This window comes from Neopsephotus bourkii, unplaced genomic scaffold (genome assembly GCF_033783945.1).
Source record: "Neopsephotus bourkii isolate Nb327-2 ecotype Australia unplaced genomic scaffold, CSIRO-AGI_Nbou_v1 NB_1792, whole genome shotgun sequence".
NCBI classification, from domain to species: Eukaryota; Metazoa; Chordata; class Aves; order Psittaciformes; family Psittacidae; genus Neopsephotus; species Neopsephotus bourkii.
The window spans coordinates 9,342,528-9,357,704 of NW_026902266.1; the positions used below are offsets into that span (position 1 = coordinate 9,342,528).

The 15,177-nt window shown below is 37.6% G+C and overlaps 1 protein-coding gene and 1 long non-coding RNA gene across 19 annotated transcripts in view; one reads left to right on the forward strand and one right to left on the reverse strand.

The window, feature by feature from the left end:
• The window catches only part of SOX6 (SRY-box transcription factor 6), a 378,453-nt gene that overhangs the window by 279,519 nt on the left and 83,757 nt on the right, over nucleotides 1-15,177 (forward strand). For all 18 annotated transcript variants that reach the window (XM_061380138.1, XM_061380135.1, XM_061380140.1 and 15 more), the window contains one exon: nucleotides 5,552-5,631. In XM_061380138.1, the coding sequence (XP_061236122.1) occupies nucleotides 5,552-5,631 (80 nt within the window). The remainder of the gene's footprint in view (nucleotides 1-5,551; nucleotides 5,632-15,177) is intronic.
• LOC133226503 (uncharacterized) overlaps nucleotides 1-15,177 on the reverse strand; it is a 474,252-nt gene that overhangs the window by 155,032 nt on the left and 304,043 nt on the right. The gene's annotated exons all lie outside the window — the stretch shown is intronic.

A 15,177-nucleotide genomic window follows, 5' to 3' on the forward strand; every position in this document is an offset into this window, starting at 1 on the left:
ACCTCTTTCCACCCCCTTCTCCTCCCTCCCCCACAATGTTTTGGAGCTCTAGGAGGTGAAACAGTCCAAAGTTAGCAAGTGCTGATGACAAGTAATAATTACATTAGGAAAAAAAAATCCCCAAAGCCCCATGCTTCCTTATGTATCTCAAAGTCATGTAATATAATTTTCCGGCATGGTAAGTACTAATTGAGAAATCAGAGCTGCATAGACCACCTAATTAATTTTTTATATATATTTCAGTATTTATACTGTATACTGGATTAATTAAAACTTTAGGGCGCTGTGCATCTCAAATGACTGTTGTGACTGTTGACCTGCAGGCGCTTGACGAGCCTCGTAGAGTACCTGGTTGTGGGGATAACCACTTATTCCAGTGGGAAGCTGAGACTGGCAGCTGTTAGGAAGCTAATACTTGCCCAGAGATGCTATGCAGCTAATATAATTATTTTGTATTCCAAGTACAGCAAAGCAACTGTGCTGTCTTTCGGACTGTGACCACTATACTTACTACTTGGAACTGGTGGGTAACATAAGTACCATTATACCTCCTCTTCCAGTTCAAATTTCCCTTCACTTAACCAACCTCATGCATCCAGGAAAAGTTAGTGGACTGGAGTATCCCTGAATGTGATTATCCTGTCCCCATTAGTACTCTGGGTCAAGAGGAGAAGACAGTGAGTGGCATAAGGAGGAAGACCATTTCCTCCTCCATCTTGCAGTGCCTGTAGTATTACCTCCTTCAAGTTTTGTGGCTAAGAGGGAATGGGGAAGTAGAATGATGATGGAGTATCAATATAAAATAATGCCGGGGAGGAGCCAGACCATACTTTGCGCAGAGCTCAAACAGAGCTCTGGTTTGCTCTGAGCGGACAGTGACCGCTGTCCATGCTGGCTGCATTCCCATGTGACTTGGAAATTAATGATCACTCTTGCTTGATAGTCTTCTATTATGCCAGTTCTTTACCAGATGTGGAAAGTATCTCTGAAAAAGATTACTGAAAAGACAGACATAATGTATGGAGATTGTAAACCTTTGTTTTAAAAGGTTTTGATATGCTGCAGTGTATTTTCAAAGCATTTCTTTGTATTTCACACATAAAGTGCATAAAGATGATGATTAGAATGCTAAGAAACAACTCCTATCTGCCTACCTAGGTCATTCTACTTTATACACAAAAATAATTTACAAGAGATTTTTGCTATGCTGGCAATACAATGAAACGTGAAAAGGGATACAGTTTTCCTAGACTGGTGGCAAAAATAGTGAGAAATGGAGCCAATGTTTTGGCGTGGTTCCTATTTGCATTGGGGCAAATAAATAGTAACTCCTTTGGAATCCATGAAAGTAAAATTAGGTAAAGCAAAACAAACAAAAATGTCAGGCTTATTGTCACCCAGCTGGACCTAAGAATGTGTGATATATTTGTCTATCAATTTGTCTATCCATCAAACTAATTAAACTCCTTAGTTACAGTAGCTAATCCACATAACTAACATCATCCTAGGTCTGCTGGATGGATATCCATCATTGCAGTTTCCATTTGGAAGAGACCTTTCAGAAGTTTTTCCTTAAAGCTCTAAGGTAGTTTAAATTTTACATAGCACAGCACACCACTTTCATTAGGCTGCTGTTCCTGTTGGCAGGTGAGAACAGAAAGCATACATCAGATCAACTGTGTACTGAGTTGGCCATGTATCTTTGCATGGCAGAGGTGCTACGTGAGTCTTGTTTATAATGGAAATCCCCCAGGACTGCATTAAAGTCTGCCATGTGTTCCCTGTTGGGATTTACTGGTTGGAACAAGGAATTTGTAACCTCAGGATTTGTTGTAGCAATCCATATGTGCCTCACACCTAAATGTTGAGGTAAGAGCTGGAAATGGTAGGGGGCAGCTGAATTTTTTTAACTGGAAGTTTGCACTGAAGTTCTTTACCTGCAGATAGGCAATTGTTGGGGCAACTGATTTTGCTGTGACATGAGGGTGGCAATAAGGCAGTGTTTCAGCAAACCCTGCTCAGATCTAAGGCAGAACCAAAGTGGTGTCATTGGACAGGGGAGACATTCCATAGTATTGGCATAGCCAGTTACCTGTAGTAAAATCTTTCTCAATCCTGATGCCTTCACACAAACAAAATGCGTGCTCTGTATGGGAATATTGCAGGAGTGTATCCTGACTTGCTGTATCCTGACTACATGCGGAGGAGAGATATGCTTTCCTTAGCCTGTTAAGTATGCCTGGGAGAGTAAGGCCGTGGAATTTGTATCTCTTAAGTCTTCTCCAACTCTGTTTCCTTTTGAGTACACATGGAGAGAGTGCAAGTGGCAGTCTAAGATTCATGCATGAAGAGACCGATTTTAAGTTGCAATCCCAAAATGGGGAAAACAAAGGCTTTGTAAGTCCATTAAGGAGAATCAGTGTATGTCTTAGAGTTCTGCTTTAGGGAAGACGAGTAATAAGCAACACCTTTCCCCTACTCTGAGTCTCGAAAGAGCCAGACATCCTTCTTCCCTTACAGCTCACAGAGCCTTGATCTGGAAACTAAGTCCATGTATCCTATAAATAATGTCCACTAAGCTTCATTGCTTCATCCAAGACAAAAAGAAACATTTACATTATTTCTATGTAGAATCAGACAGTTCAATTGCTCACTGCTTTTATTAATTTGGAAATGTTGCTCAACCTGACAAATGGAACAGAAGTCTGGCATACTTCTCCATGGCTTATAAACACCAATTTATATATAAACAACAGCAGCCAAATGTAAATAGACAATCAGCACAGCAAAGAGATTGAAGAGATCAGTTTGCAAAATGTGACAGGGTTTGTTCTTCTGGCATTCTTCTCACCCCTGGTTATCACAGGCCGGCACACACCGATACCTAAAGCAGACCTGTCTGAACATGTTCTGCTGCCTTTTGTACAAATTAAATGAATGGATTCTTATTCAAACATTCCAAATCAAGAAACAATTTTTTTTTTAAATTGCTACAATACACTGACTGATTTCTTGCCAAGACAGCTACTGAGAATCTTCTTGATCCATTCTTGCACTCAGAAAATGAGAGGGGGAAATATGTAATTAAAAATTAAAAACAGTCCATTCCCTGCATGCTCAGTTTCCTCAAGGGAGAAAAGAGTACCTTTGCTCGGCTTTTACTGCATAGTGTCAGGGAGGTACTCCAGAGCTGAGAGAGTATTAATTTTTGTTCTCAGCACGGACATACCAGGACTTAACCATAATTTAATATGTTAAAAGGAGGGGGAAAAGGGACAGTATCATGTTTCAATAACAAATAAATTACATAACTACAACATTACTTTTCCCGTAACAGAAGAATGAACTGTAGCCAGCAGGTGAGCAAGAGAACACTACAGGGTGTGGTAGAGACACTATTAAATTAACTGCAAAGACAAAACCTCTATGTGTGCATGCGTGTGTATAAAATATCCAGCTATTTCAAACCATAGGAGCATGACAGCTGTGAAAAAGGAGTGCCGCAGGGAATTCTTTTAGAGTTTGATTTTTTTTTAAATATGTTTGACATGGAAAATGTTTTAGTACAAATAAAGCAACTGGTACTGAACTTAAAAAGTGTATGCAGAGGGGGAGGCAGAAAGAAGAGATTGCTGTATGGAACAGGAATGAATAATTCATGATATTTAAAGAAAGAATGCCTCCAAAATGTTCTGCAAGGCAGTCCATGCTGATAAGTTGGATGGTTATTCCCCCCCTTCGCTCCCATTTAAAGCATCACTAATTCAACATCTTTGTGATTTTTTTTAAAAACCTTGTAAGATATTTCTGAAAGAAACATTATTTAACTTAGATTTAGATCTTATTTATTCAGATAATTTTGTATAAATATCAAAGAGATGAGTAGAATTATTTAACTGTAAAGAGACAGCTTTAGTACTTTAAGGAAAGGATCTAGGGGTTGGGGTTTTTTTAGTTTTTACAATTTTTTATTTTATTTGTTTGAAGAAACACCCCCAACATCATTGCAAATTAAAATCAACCTCATGGAAGGGGGAAAATAAGAGGAGATATTTTGAACATTACTCCATAGGAGACCAGTACAATATAGTGTTAGTGAACGCATTGTAGCAAAGCTCCATATGCAATCAGAATCCAATTGTTACCGGACTGTGTACAGGCGCGTACTGTGCTCAATGGCCTGATGAGGTATTATGGATATGATACAAAGAGAACTTCTGGATTAGACATGTACTATTTATTAAAAAAGTGAAACAACAAAACATTTAAACTCAGCTGAATACAACAGCACTTCAGGTGGTAAAAAGGGAGGGTTCTGAGGACTCTATTGACTACAAAGGCCCAGATATCATTTTTAATTTGAGGGGGATGCCAAAAAAAAATCTAATTCTTGGAATGTCCTTATTATATTATTTTGGATTTCTGTATTTTCCCTCATTGCTACATTCTGCTTTTAGTGTGGAAAAGTTTATGTAAAACAGACTGATTATTGTAAATCTCAAAAATGTACAGAGGAGCAGCCAGTCAAAATGTAGCCTGTAGATAGTACACAGCACTGACTTTAAATAAGTAGCTTGAGCCAAACTGATATGCCATTAAATAATAGCTACTGTGTCATTTATCTATCACTGTGTGAATTTTTTTATTATACAGATTACACTGCTAAAGTATTTCAGCTTTCCTTCTTTCTTTACAGTAGTTAATAGTCCCAATGGCACTGTGTGATGCAGATACACCCATAGATGCTATAAGATACAATGTCAGCATTCCTAATTTGGATCAGTTGTACCTCCTGCTTTCTGGAGCATTTGTAGTTCCCTCAATGCAGAGGGCACAGATTTTTCAGTTTCCAATGAAGAGAATACAGAAATTTTAGTGCCTGAATCTTCATGTAACTGAACCTAATCTATCAACTTCATTAGGGTCCCAGATCTAAAAGAAAGTTAAATATATATTTCAAGATATTTTTAAAAGTGATTTATTTTTGCTTTTCTCTATGGCTGCATAAAAGGAGGTGTCCCAAGACAGAGATCCTCAACCTCAAAACCAGAAACATCATCAATCTGTGAGCCAAATAGATAGTTTTCCCAGGAAAGAGCCACTCAGTACTGGAAAGAAATCACCTTGCATAAAACAGCAATGAAAATTTTTGAGTTGTAACAAATTTCTTCTGTTTTAAGAAACACGTGGTGACAATGATTTTTTTCCTCTGGGAGCCACTGGGGTTTCTGGGGGTATCTTGCCTGTATGTCTATGGCCTTAAGGCCCATTCTGTGCCCAAGCTCATACACTTGATTTGAACATCTGCGTTTGAAAATTAAAATCACGAGTATCACATCTATGTTTTGCCAGTTTGCCTACTAGCTATCTGCTAACAAAAAAGTTCCAAGAGAAAATGGCAAGTCCATGCCCAGCAAAGCCTTTTGTTTTTGCAGATGTTTAGGCTTAGAGGAGTGCTGTGGAGCACAGACAATCTTAGGTCCATGTTTGCACTTGTCTGCTGCTATTCTCTGCTCATTGTCTGAACCTGCACGCATTGTTCTCCCGACAGGTGATAACTACCCTGTGCAGTTCATTCCATCAACAATGGCAGCTGCTGCTGCTTCTGGACTCAGCCCTTTACAGCTCCAGGTATGTGCCAGAACAAAAAAATGTGGGATTGAAGCCAACATTTTAGGGGAAAACTGCTAACCAGCTGTATGCTAAATAATAGTCTGAATGTTAAATAATTTTTGAGCACAGCCCAGGAGGATTAACACCTTATGTACTTACAGTACTGCAAATGTAGCTACATGTGGCCATCTTGATACTGTGAGTAAAAGACATTGTTCTGTGTATTTTATATTGGCAGAGTTAATAGTATTTTTTTCAATTCTATGACCAGTTGATCGGAGATAAGTTCAAATATCTTTTTGTACTTTATTTTCATGTAGCCTCTCCCTTGTAACTGCAATGCACTACCTTTAATTGAAGCAGTGAGTGTATCAAAATAAATATGTGTTACCAGGGTATTTTCCTTATTTCAGACAGTGTGGTGCTGACAATACAATAAATTGCAAACTCTTCAGCTTTTGTCTTCAGGTGATCTTAACCTTTCTGTGCATTAAGCTGGTCAGAAGCCAAGCATGGTCAGGAGACTTGGTTTGGTCAATTCATTTATTTTTGGCATATATAGAATGAAATATTGTGAAAGAAAGATTTATGTACCGTATTATTAGCTAGCTTTTTGTGGCAAGAAGTTTTTAATTTCACAAGAAAAGACACAACAATGTTATAAATAATGAAGAAATAATCAAAAGCTGTCAGAGTTAAAATGTGTGGAAAGAAAGTGACAGTGAACATGAGAGGAAAGGCCGTTAAAGATGCATGTAACCATTTGCAAGTAAACCTTTGAAACCCCTGTATGAGTTAGGTTAGAGTTGGGTTCAGATGCAAAACAAGAATAAATTGTGCCTAGAGTAGCGAAGAGCTATTTTGCTAATAGCCGAATATCTACTTTGCTTATCCATGTGCAATTATATCATTTTCCAGAGGGACCAAAGCAAATTAAAAGTCCTCTCATATTTACCTATTGCTGATATTCCTGTGACAGAGTTTACTTAGAATAAGTGAGAATAGGACCAGAACTCAGTGTTCACTGGTGGTCCAGAACTGGTGAAAAAGACCCTTGAGCTTAGGTCTGACCTAACCAACAATCAAAACTTGAAAAGAGAATACCCTGACACTGCAGGGAAAGATCTACAAAAAATACTGTTGGGTCACGATAGTATTATATTAAGGCTGTACTTTGGACAGGCTTCAAACCAAAGGGAAGTTTTTCAAAAGGAAAAATAACAAGGTATCTTTGAAAATCTGTATTTGCATACTTATTGAAGCAGAAGTCTCATTAGGTTTACTTTAAAAAAGGCTTTAGAAATCAGCTTTGTGAATAGAGAGACTATTTTTGCTACCTTTGAAATGCAGCACAACAAATAGTGAGTCTACATAAGACTGCAAGGCAGAAAAGGATAACTGTTCAACTGCAAAGGAAACAGGATCTAAACCACTAACAGTCTTTTCTTTTACAAGATCCATTTGTAGCTTGACCCACAGATCTGTTTGCACATCAGCCTTGATTAGAACCTACAGCAATACCTACAACTTCATTAATCTTTAGAAATTATAAACTGAGCTGTTAAACACGATGAGCACAAGTAGAAAGAAAACAAGCAGCAAAGAAAGTGGTGCTGATAAATTCAGAAACATTTAAGTGCTAGAGAGGCCTAAATTTTCCTTCAGACATACTTGTTGTAAAAGAGGGGGTTTTTGTTTGTTTCACCCTTTTCGATTTTATCTGAATTTCACTTTTATGGGATTTCAAAGCCTTTAATGTTTCATGGTCATGAGAGCTTAAGTAGTAGAGTACTTAACCTTCAGTTGATACCTGCTCATCTGTCAAATGGCTGAAGTAAATTTTATTTATTCGTGCTATTACTGTTTTCTTTGTGTCAATTCCCTAAGTGTTCCCTGCCCTAAATGAGCACGCACTTGGGTGTGTTTGTTGGAGAGAATTTGTTGTTATACCTGATGCGTCATGAAGACTGTTAGGGGTGTAGCATTTCAGCTCATTTTTCCATCTTTGCTTCCCTTCCCCCTTCTTTCTCTGTTTTGTTTCCTTTCTTCCATGTGCCCCACCCTCTTATTTATTTACATGAATGCTGTGACCATGGTATCTGAGTATTTCCCAAGTGCTTAAAAATACTGATCACAAAACTAATCTCTGCTCCTTTCAGCCAGTGTGAGAAATAGCTAATTAATTTGCAGGTTTGGTTTTGTTTCTACATGTGAGTGTGCATGTAATATCTATGTTTGGAAAGCTTGGGAAGGGAAAGCCATTTCAAGTAAAAAGCTTTGCAGTAGATCTAACATCTCAACTTTACCAGAGCTTTATTATTAGTTCCAAAATCATATTCCATAATCCATATCCAGCTGCAGTGGAAATGCTGTCAGCTTCTATCTTGTAATCTCTCGTCTTTTTTCACTTATGAGTTTTTGAGATGAACATTCTTTAGGTAGGAGCTAGCAACAATGCTGTGTTCTCATCTTTCTGTGCGTTAAGACAACTCCTATGGAAGTTCTGAATCTAATAGCACCAAAAAAAAGCTTACTCCCAGGTACATCATGTAACAATAGCAGTTGTTCCACAGAGAATATTTCTCCAGTGGGCAATTTGTAATTAATAATTTGCTCATCTTATTCAAGTTATTTAGCACATTGGTATCAAAACATTTTCTCTGAATTGTATGTCTGTGTTCACCTGTGGGTTATGTTAAAAAGCTGTTGAAATTATATCTAGGAATTTCTCAAATAACTCTCATGGACCTTGTATTAAAAAAAAAAAAAAAAAGTAGAATGTAAAATGAAAGTATTAAGTTTTCCTGTAGCAACAGACCTGTTTGACACATCCACTCTTAAGAGTTTGTATCACATTGATCAACTAGTGGTAAAATACCATTGATATTCAGTTGTAGCTTTGAATATCATAACATAGCATAACAATTACCACATGTTTATGCCAGTCCATGTTCCTGAAGTGGTGGCTTGCTCTGCTTTGTGTTGACATAGTTTCTTTTTATTTCACGAAGGTGACATTGATGATGTTGTATTCCATACTTCCTGTTGTCAGCTCAGCCCAGTCTCACCAGTTTCTCAACAACTTCGCCAAAGATTTAAATATGTGGACCAAGCCTTGTTAGGAATCTCGGCATGAGGGAGGGTCTTGATGACGTGGGGACAGTTCTGTAGGTACTGTCTAAGAGGAAAGGCCAGGCTATTTCTGTTCACCCCTCCAGCTTCAAACAGTTGTGAGTGAATCGCATCAAATCAACCTTCTGCTAAATAATTTACAGATATACCTGTAGCAGGTATGCATAGTGGTGTGTGAACCAGTTATGATGCATGTGTGTAACAGAAGTGTGTTGCTTTAATTAATTAGAGTGAGCTGCAAAACACATCACTGATTTTCCCTTTGCTCCTCTTTTTTGTACCCATTATCTCTGGAGTTTTTGTCCTTTCCCATTTCCCTGAAATTTTTCCCTAGCTGTCAGATGATTGCACTAATATTAACTGATTCTAGATAATGTGTGCCCAGTAATCTTCCTAAATGAGTGAACTTGATCAGGAAATGGATTTTCCCAGCTCTCATGGTGTTTGTAGCAATAACCTAATTATTGGGAAGTCTCTGTGGCAGATGTGGCACTTATATGTTCTTACTTTCAAACAAGGAATGTTACTATATGTTCTTTATTGTTTTAAAAAGAAAAAAAATCTGCCTTTTCTCTAGGTATTTCTACAAAGTGTTCTATGAGGTAAATAAGGAAATGTTGCAACTCTCTCAACCGCAACTGATAAACTGTTGATAGAAATGGAAGCGCTACAATGATGCTAGCTGAAGTTATTCCTAAACAAAGTGAGGTCTAGGAAAAAAAGAAAAACAAAAATGCTTTCGTTCATAACTCTTTCCCCAAACTATTTGTGTAATTTGTCCTTCAAAATTTATCGCTTATAACACTAATGAACCTTGGCAAGTCTTAACTATAGTTGCAGCTGTGTTCTTGAAGCCTGAAATTTTTATAATCCGTTTTAAAAAAAATTAAATTTTAACTAAGCACATATTTGTCTATTTTCTTCACTCTCATCTCATCCTACTCCTCCACACTCTCTTCTAATTGCAAAGAAAGTGGATGACCTTTTTTTATACTGCTGGGTGCAGATCTAGTGTGCTGCTGAAGCATTGCATAGCCTGCCTCAGGGGCACAGTATTAGTAGAGGGAAGGCCAAAGAATGCTATTTTTAGTTGAACAGTTCAGCAGATGGAGGCATGAATACTCATATATCTGAAGGTTGAGGGGTTTGAACCATTAATTTTTATAATGAATTTAACCCTGGGAACAATCAGAAACTGTAACTCTAAGGTTACAATGCTTTTGACCTTTAGAGAACAGAGGGCACTCAGTACAGTAAACAATATATTGCATTTCTACTTATTCCAATTCTCTCACACATATAAATTTCAGGACATAGTTGACATTTGCTTTCCTCAGCTATTTTAGTGCTGGTCCTTAAAGTATGTCAAGAAGAATGTGCAGGAAAGCGGCCAAAGTAATGCGACAGTCATGTAAATATGGCCTTTAAATAGCTAAGATGTTAAATGTGGCTTTTTATGAAGAAATATTATTCTCGGGAACTAGAATCCTGGTGACTTATTATTTCAATGAAAAAGATGTTTTAGCAGACTGCTGCTCTTACAGAGTTTCCTCTATATGTTGTAATCTTAAAGCGATTTTTTAGTGGGGCTAATGTGATCTGATAGTGATAGCTCACATTGGAAGTGATTTGGTCCCACTCTGGTACTGCATCATGCAAAGTGATGTACCTGCCTTATGTCTTACGCAATGATGCATGCTCCTCTTCAACAAATATAGCAGTTAAATATCACGCAGCTTAAGTATTTCTAATTAAAATATCTCCATGTGTCAGCATATTGGTAATGTATTATTTTAATCCATTTATTTTGTTTATGAAACAGTGACATATGTTTAGATTGTGAAATATATGAGCCTTAAAAATCACTTTATTGAAGAAAATTAATTTCTACAATGCTGTCTCAGTAATGTGTTCACTCACCCAGTCAGTCACTGGCAGGGCTGCCATTCTTAATGTTGGTTAGACACAGTTTAACAGTTTTATCTGACATAACACTCTCAGATATAGGCAATAATATTTTTTTCAAATGGAAAACCCACAGGCTTTTCTTTTTTTTCTTTTTTTTTCTTTTTTTTTAACACAATGAAGAATGGTGATTGAGTAAATGTGAAAGAGGTTTGGTGAAACCAGTCAAAATTAAAAACACCTACTAACCTTTTCAGAGTTAGATACTGTAATTTGTTTGTCAGTGGGTAGATGTTTGGGTCAGCACTGTGAGTGAGTGACTGTCAGCAGGAATTCCTACAAGACAAGTAATTTCCCTCAATGTATTACTGACAGATTGCTCACTTCTTCGAATCACTAGAGAAAACAAACTTAATATTGTTACAGACAGAGTTTCTGTCTTCATTAGCCTTATAGAATGATTTTATCTAGCATTCAAAGACTACTGAGCTCTAGGTGGGCATATTTTAACAGAATGTTCCTTATTATAATACAGTGAATAGTGGCCTAAATTAAGGGAATGGTGTGTGCAAATTTCAGTACATGGAGGTAGTAAATTAAATATTTTGCTCCTTTTCTTACGTAGAAATTTAGGTTCTAGCAGAGGAAGGAAAGAGGTTGAAAGATTTTATTAGGGCTCTGAGAGATCATGCAAGCCCTTTAATGAAAATAAAATTAAAAATATGCCAACCTTGCCATACTTAGGAAAATCTAATTAAAATCAATGAAATAGTTACACTTCTGCCTTTCCCTACTTAAATGTTTATGTCCCTGTATGTAATATCTGTGTTATCAAGTTGAATTATATCAGTGGCAGTATCAGTGAAAATGATGTCATTGGTTCAATATTTTATCATATAACCTCCTTTCTTCACAGATTTTCTTAATACACTGTCTTCTCCTACTCCTTCTCATCTTCAGCCCTGAATTATCTGGCAAAATTATATTAATAAGGAAAAAACATCCCATCAAAATTGGGGCTTTTGGCAGTAAAATATCAAGTCTGTTGAAATTTTGGCTAGGGAGATTTTCCTAGCTCCTCCAGTAATGGCATTCCTGATCAAAATGAGAGGGAGCCTCCTTATTCATTTCCAGTTAGTAAAAATGGTCAGAGAAGCAAACAAATCCCTTAGCTGGAGTAATCAGCCTGGCACAGCAACATTACAGCTGCAAGACCCTTTTCTCACCCATTTAATGCCCTGCATCTCCAATAACTGCTTTAAACAGCATGTCTTTGCTATTCCCATTCTTGCTTAATGGAACAGTGTCACATTATTTAATAAAAAATTTATAGGAATGTTTAAGAAAGAGACTGTTTCTATGGTGTGCAGCAGCCTTAGTACTTACCTTGGCTGTGGCAAGCCTAGGTCTGGTCCAGACCTTGTGTTTCCTCTCACTGCAGGTAGGACACTAGTCACTGAACTGTCACCCAGTCTGGTGTTGGCAGCTCCCCATTTCTGTTCCCTTCAGATGACTAACCACTCCTCCACCTATGGAAGTGCTTCATTCCTGCACCTTCTCTCCTCTCCCAAGAGGGAAGACTTTTCTATCTGGTATCTTGGGATCAGACATCTGGGCTGATGCATATCTTTTTCACCTTTAGATCTTACCAAGCAGGACAGATGCCTTCCAGGCTCATATGCTTTGTTCCAGGGAGAATTTACCATTGAAATCATAAATGGCACAAACATAAACTCAGTTATCAGGAAACTTTTATGTTTAAAAGGATGTCATCCTTATAGCCTGGATTGCAGGAGGTTTCCTGTGTCTCTTCAGTCTGTATCAAGGCAGAAGCTTGAGCCCAAGTGACTGGAGGAGTCTGAGCCCCCAGCGTCAACAAGACGTTCTCGCTGTCTTAACCACTGGCTGCCCCTCACTGAAAGCCAAATCTCTGTTTAAAAGTAATTGTGCTTTGCAAAGCTCCCTCCCTGGGGTATGTATTCACTCAGAAGCCAGTAAGAAGCAAATAAGCTACTGATGCATTTACTGACAGAGCACCAGAGGCACCAGTACCATAGAGTGCCATTGGGGGATGAGCACAATTTTTAAAGCTCTTTTAAAACTGAGGCATCCCTTTGGGGAATAGGCTGACTGGGAGGCATACTCTGAGCTGGCAGTTGGATTCCTTCAAGCTTTCTAGAAATGTATATGGTGTATGCCTTACAGGAATTAGCTGCAAGTGAATATGTTTCTGGAATTTTATTATACTTCTGACAACTGTAGAGCAAGCTGCTTAATTTGGCTACAAATTACAAACGTAGGATTTTTTTGTGTGAAGGTGTTAACATATTTTGATGTTTAGGAATTTAGCAGCAATCAGATTAAAGACAAAAATGACTATTAAGTTAGTTTTATACACAAAGGAAAATAATATGCTTCTGTATCATCGTTCCTTCCTGACTAATTGCTACACAAATAAAGCCCCCAACAAAACATCTTAATAACTCACCTTTCATCTGAATTAAAAGTTCTAAGAACAAGGATGGTTAGATGAGAGCTTCTAGGTGTAAAACTACACACACAGACATGCTTAAAAGAAGCTGAAGAATTCTCTTAAGGATGCATGGAGTAGAAAGATCATCACCTGAATTATTTCAGAAGACCTTTGATTATAATAAAGTATTTCCACTGACCCAATTCAGAAAGAAAGGGAAATTCACAGAAGATGAAATCAACTCATCAATTCTCTGTCTTGCTATTTCTATCACTGAGTCTTTTTAGACAATAAAATAGGAATGGTATTGCCTCCAATACCCTGTCTGAGATGTATTTGGTCTGTGAAGTTTTTAGAATCCATATGGTTGAGAAACTAGAAAAGTATCCTAACTCACAGGAAGTATTGATATCTGTCTCTTCTTAAGTCTCAGCATGAATAATGCATATGGCTGGAGACACACAGAAGGCTGAAAGTGTCCTGAGAAAAAGATTGGAGGGAGGAGTGTCTTAAGGAATGTAGGAAGTAAAACACGTCATGCTTAAATGTCAGGAATTATTCAAAACTTGAAGGAATTATTCACAAAATGAAGTCAACACAATAGAGCATGTGTTTTGGTGTCGTGCATGAATCATAACAAATAGCTAAGTATGAGAAAAGATGAAGAAATATTTGAGGTGCAGGAATAGTTGAGTGTGTTGTCATGTTCACTGGCATGTTTGGAAGCAAATTAAAAAAAGAGGTAAAGTCCTTTCAGAGAAGTTGCATCATTCGTTCTAAACACTAGAAACAAAACAACTCACAAGATTTAAGTACAGCTTTAATAAATAACGCATCTGTGACCTGTCCACAGTAATTCATCCAGTACAGGCTATCTCTTCTACTGCAGTCTACTTCTACACCTAGGGGAGGGCTAAGATCAGGCGTAAAAACCGTTTCAATCTGGTCCCAGCACTGTTGCTGAAATACCATCACACCCACCACAATTCTGAAATCATGGCATTCTTAGCCCAAATTCATATTTACTTGTGTAAATGCATCAGTTTATAATAAACTTGTAATAGTAACTTCCCAGTTACCTGTTTTTGAGGTGCAAATGTGATTTTTTTTTAGATGTAATTTTTATAAACCCATTTGAATATGTTTTGCATAATTTTATGTGCACTTCCTTTAAGGAAATTATTTAATTTTCCTTGAAGGTGCATGAAAGTTCTAAATATACAGTAAAAGATCAGTGAGAGAGATCTGCTAAGCAGCCTGTAAAGCACAATTATTTGTAATGCTTTAAAATATCTGTAAACCGGACTTGTTTTTTGCTTCACAAAGAAAATATTGTGCTGTGTTCTGTATTTAAATGTACATTTTAAATATGTTGACTTATCAGGTAACACAGCAGGCTGAACAGGGGCAAACCATTTTTAATGGTATGTTAGTCGAATGGGATGCTATAGATGCACCTGAGTGACTTTTTTTCCCCAGATGTGCCCCAGCTGACTGATAAAGCTTCTCCTGATCAGCAGAGCCAGTATATATTTATTATATCCCTGCCTTTTGTCCATTTTCGCTAGTGAAAATAATAGAATGACTGCGAGCTACCACATGAGCTCTTTATGTCTCTTCTAAAAGTAGGAAAACATTACAGCTTCAAACCCCAAGCAGCACTTTCAAAAATTCAGCTCTTAAATGTGGAGCTGTCTCAGCATCTTCTCACAAGGTAGGGATTCAGACATGGGAATTGAGAGGTAGTTTAAATGGACTCTTCCTTTTTCCTGGCTTGCACCCTTTTATTATTGGGATGGTGTCTCACTATTCTGTCATGGGAGCCTGTAGGAATTCAGCTGTAGTGTTTTTGCCTTTTAGTATGATTAGCAGTGGCCAGAGAGCATTGCTTTCTTGTTCTGTGTCTGTACAGTTCTACACAGGGAGATACTGCAATCATATTTGACAATTTCTCCATCTGGATGGCCAGCTGTGAATGAACCCATGGACCTATGCCAGATCTTAAGAAATATTTCTAGTGAAGATTTATTGCCACTTATTTTTTTCCAATTCCT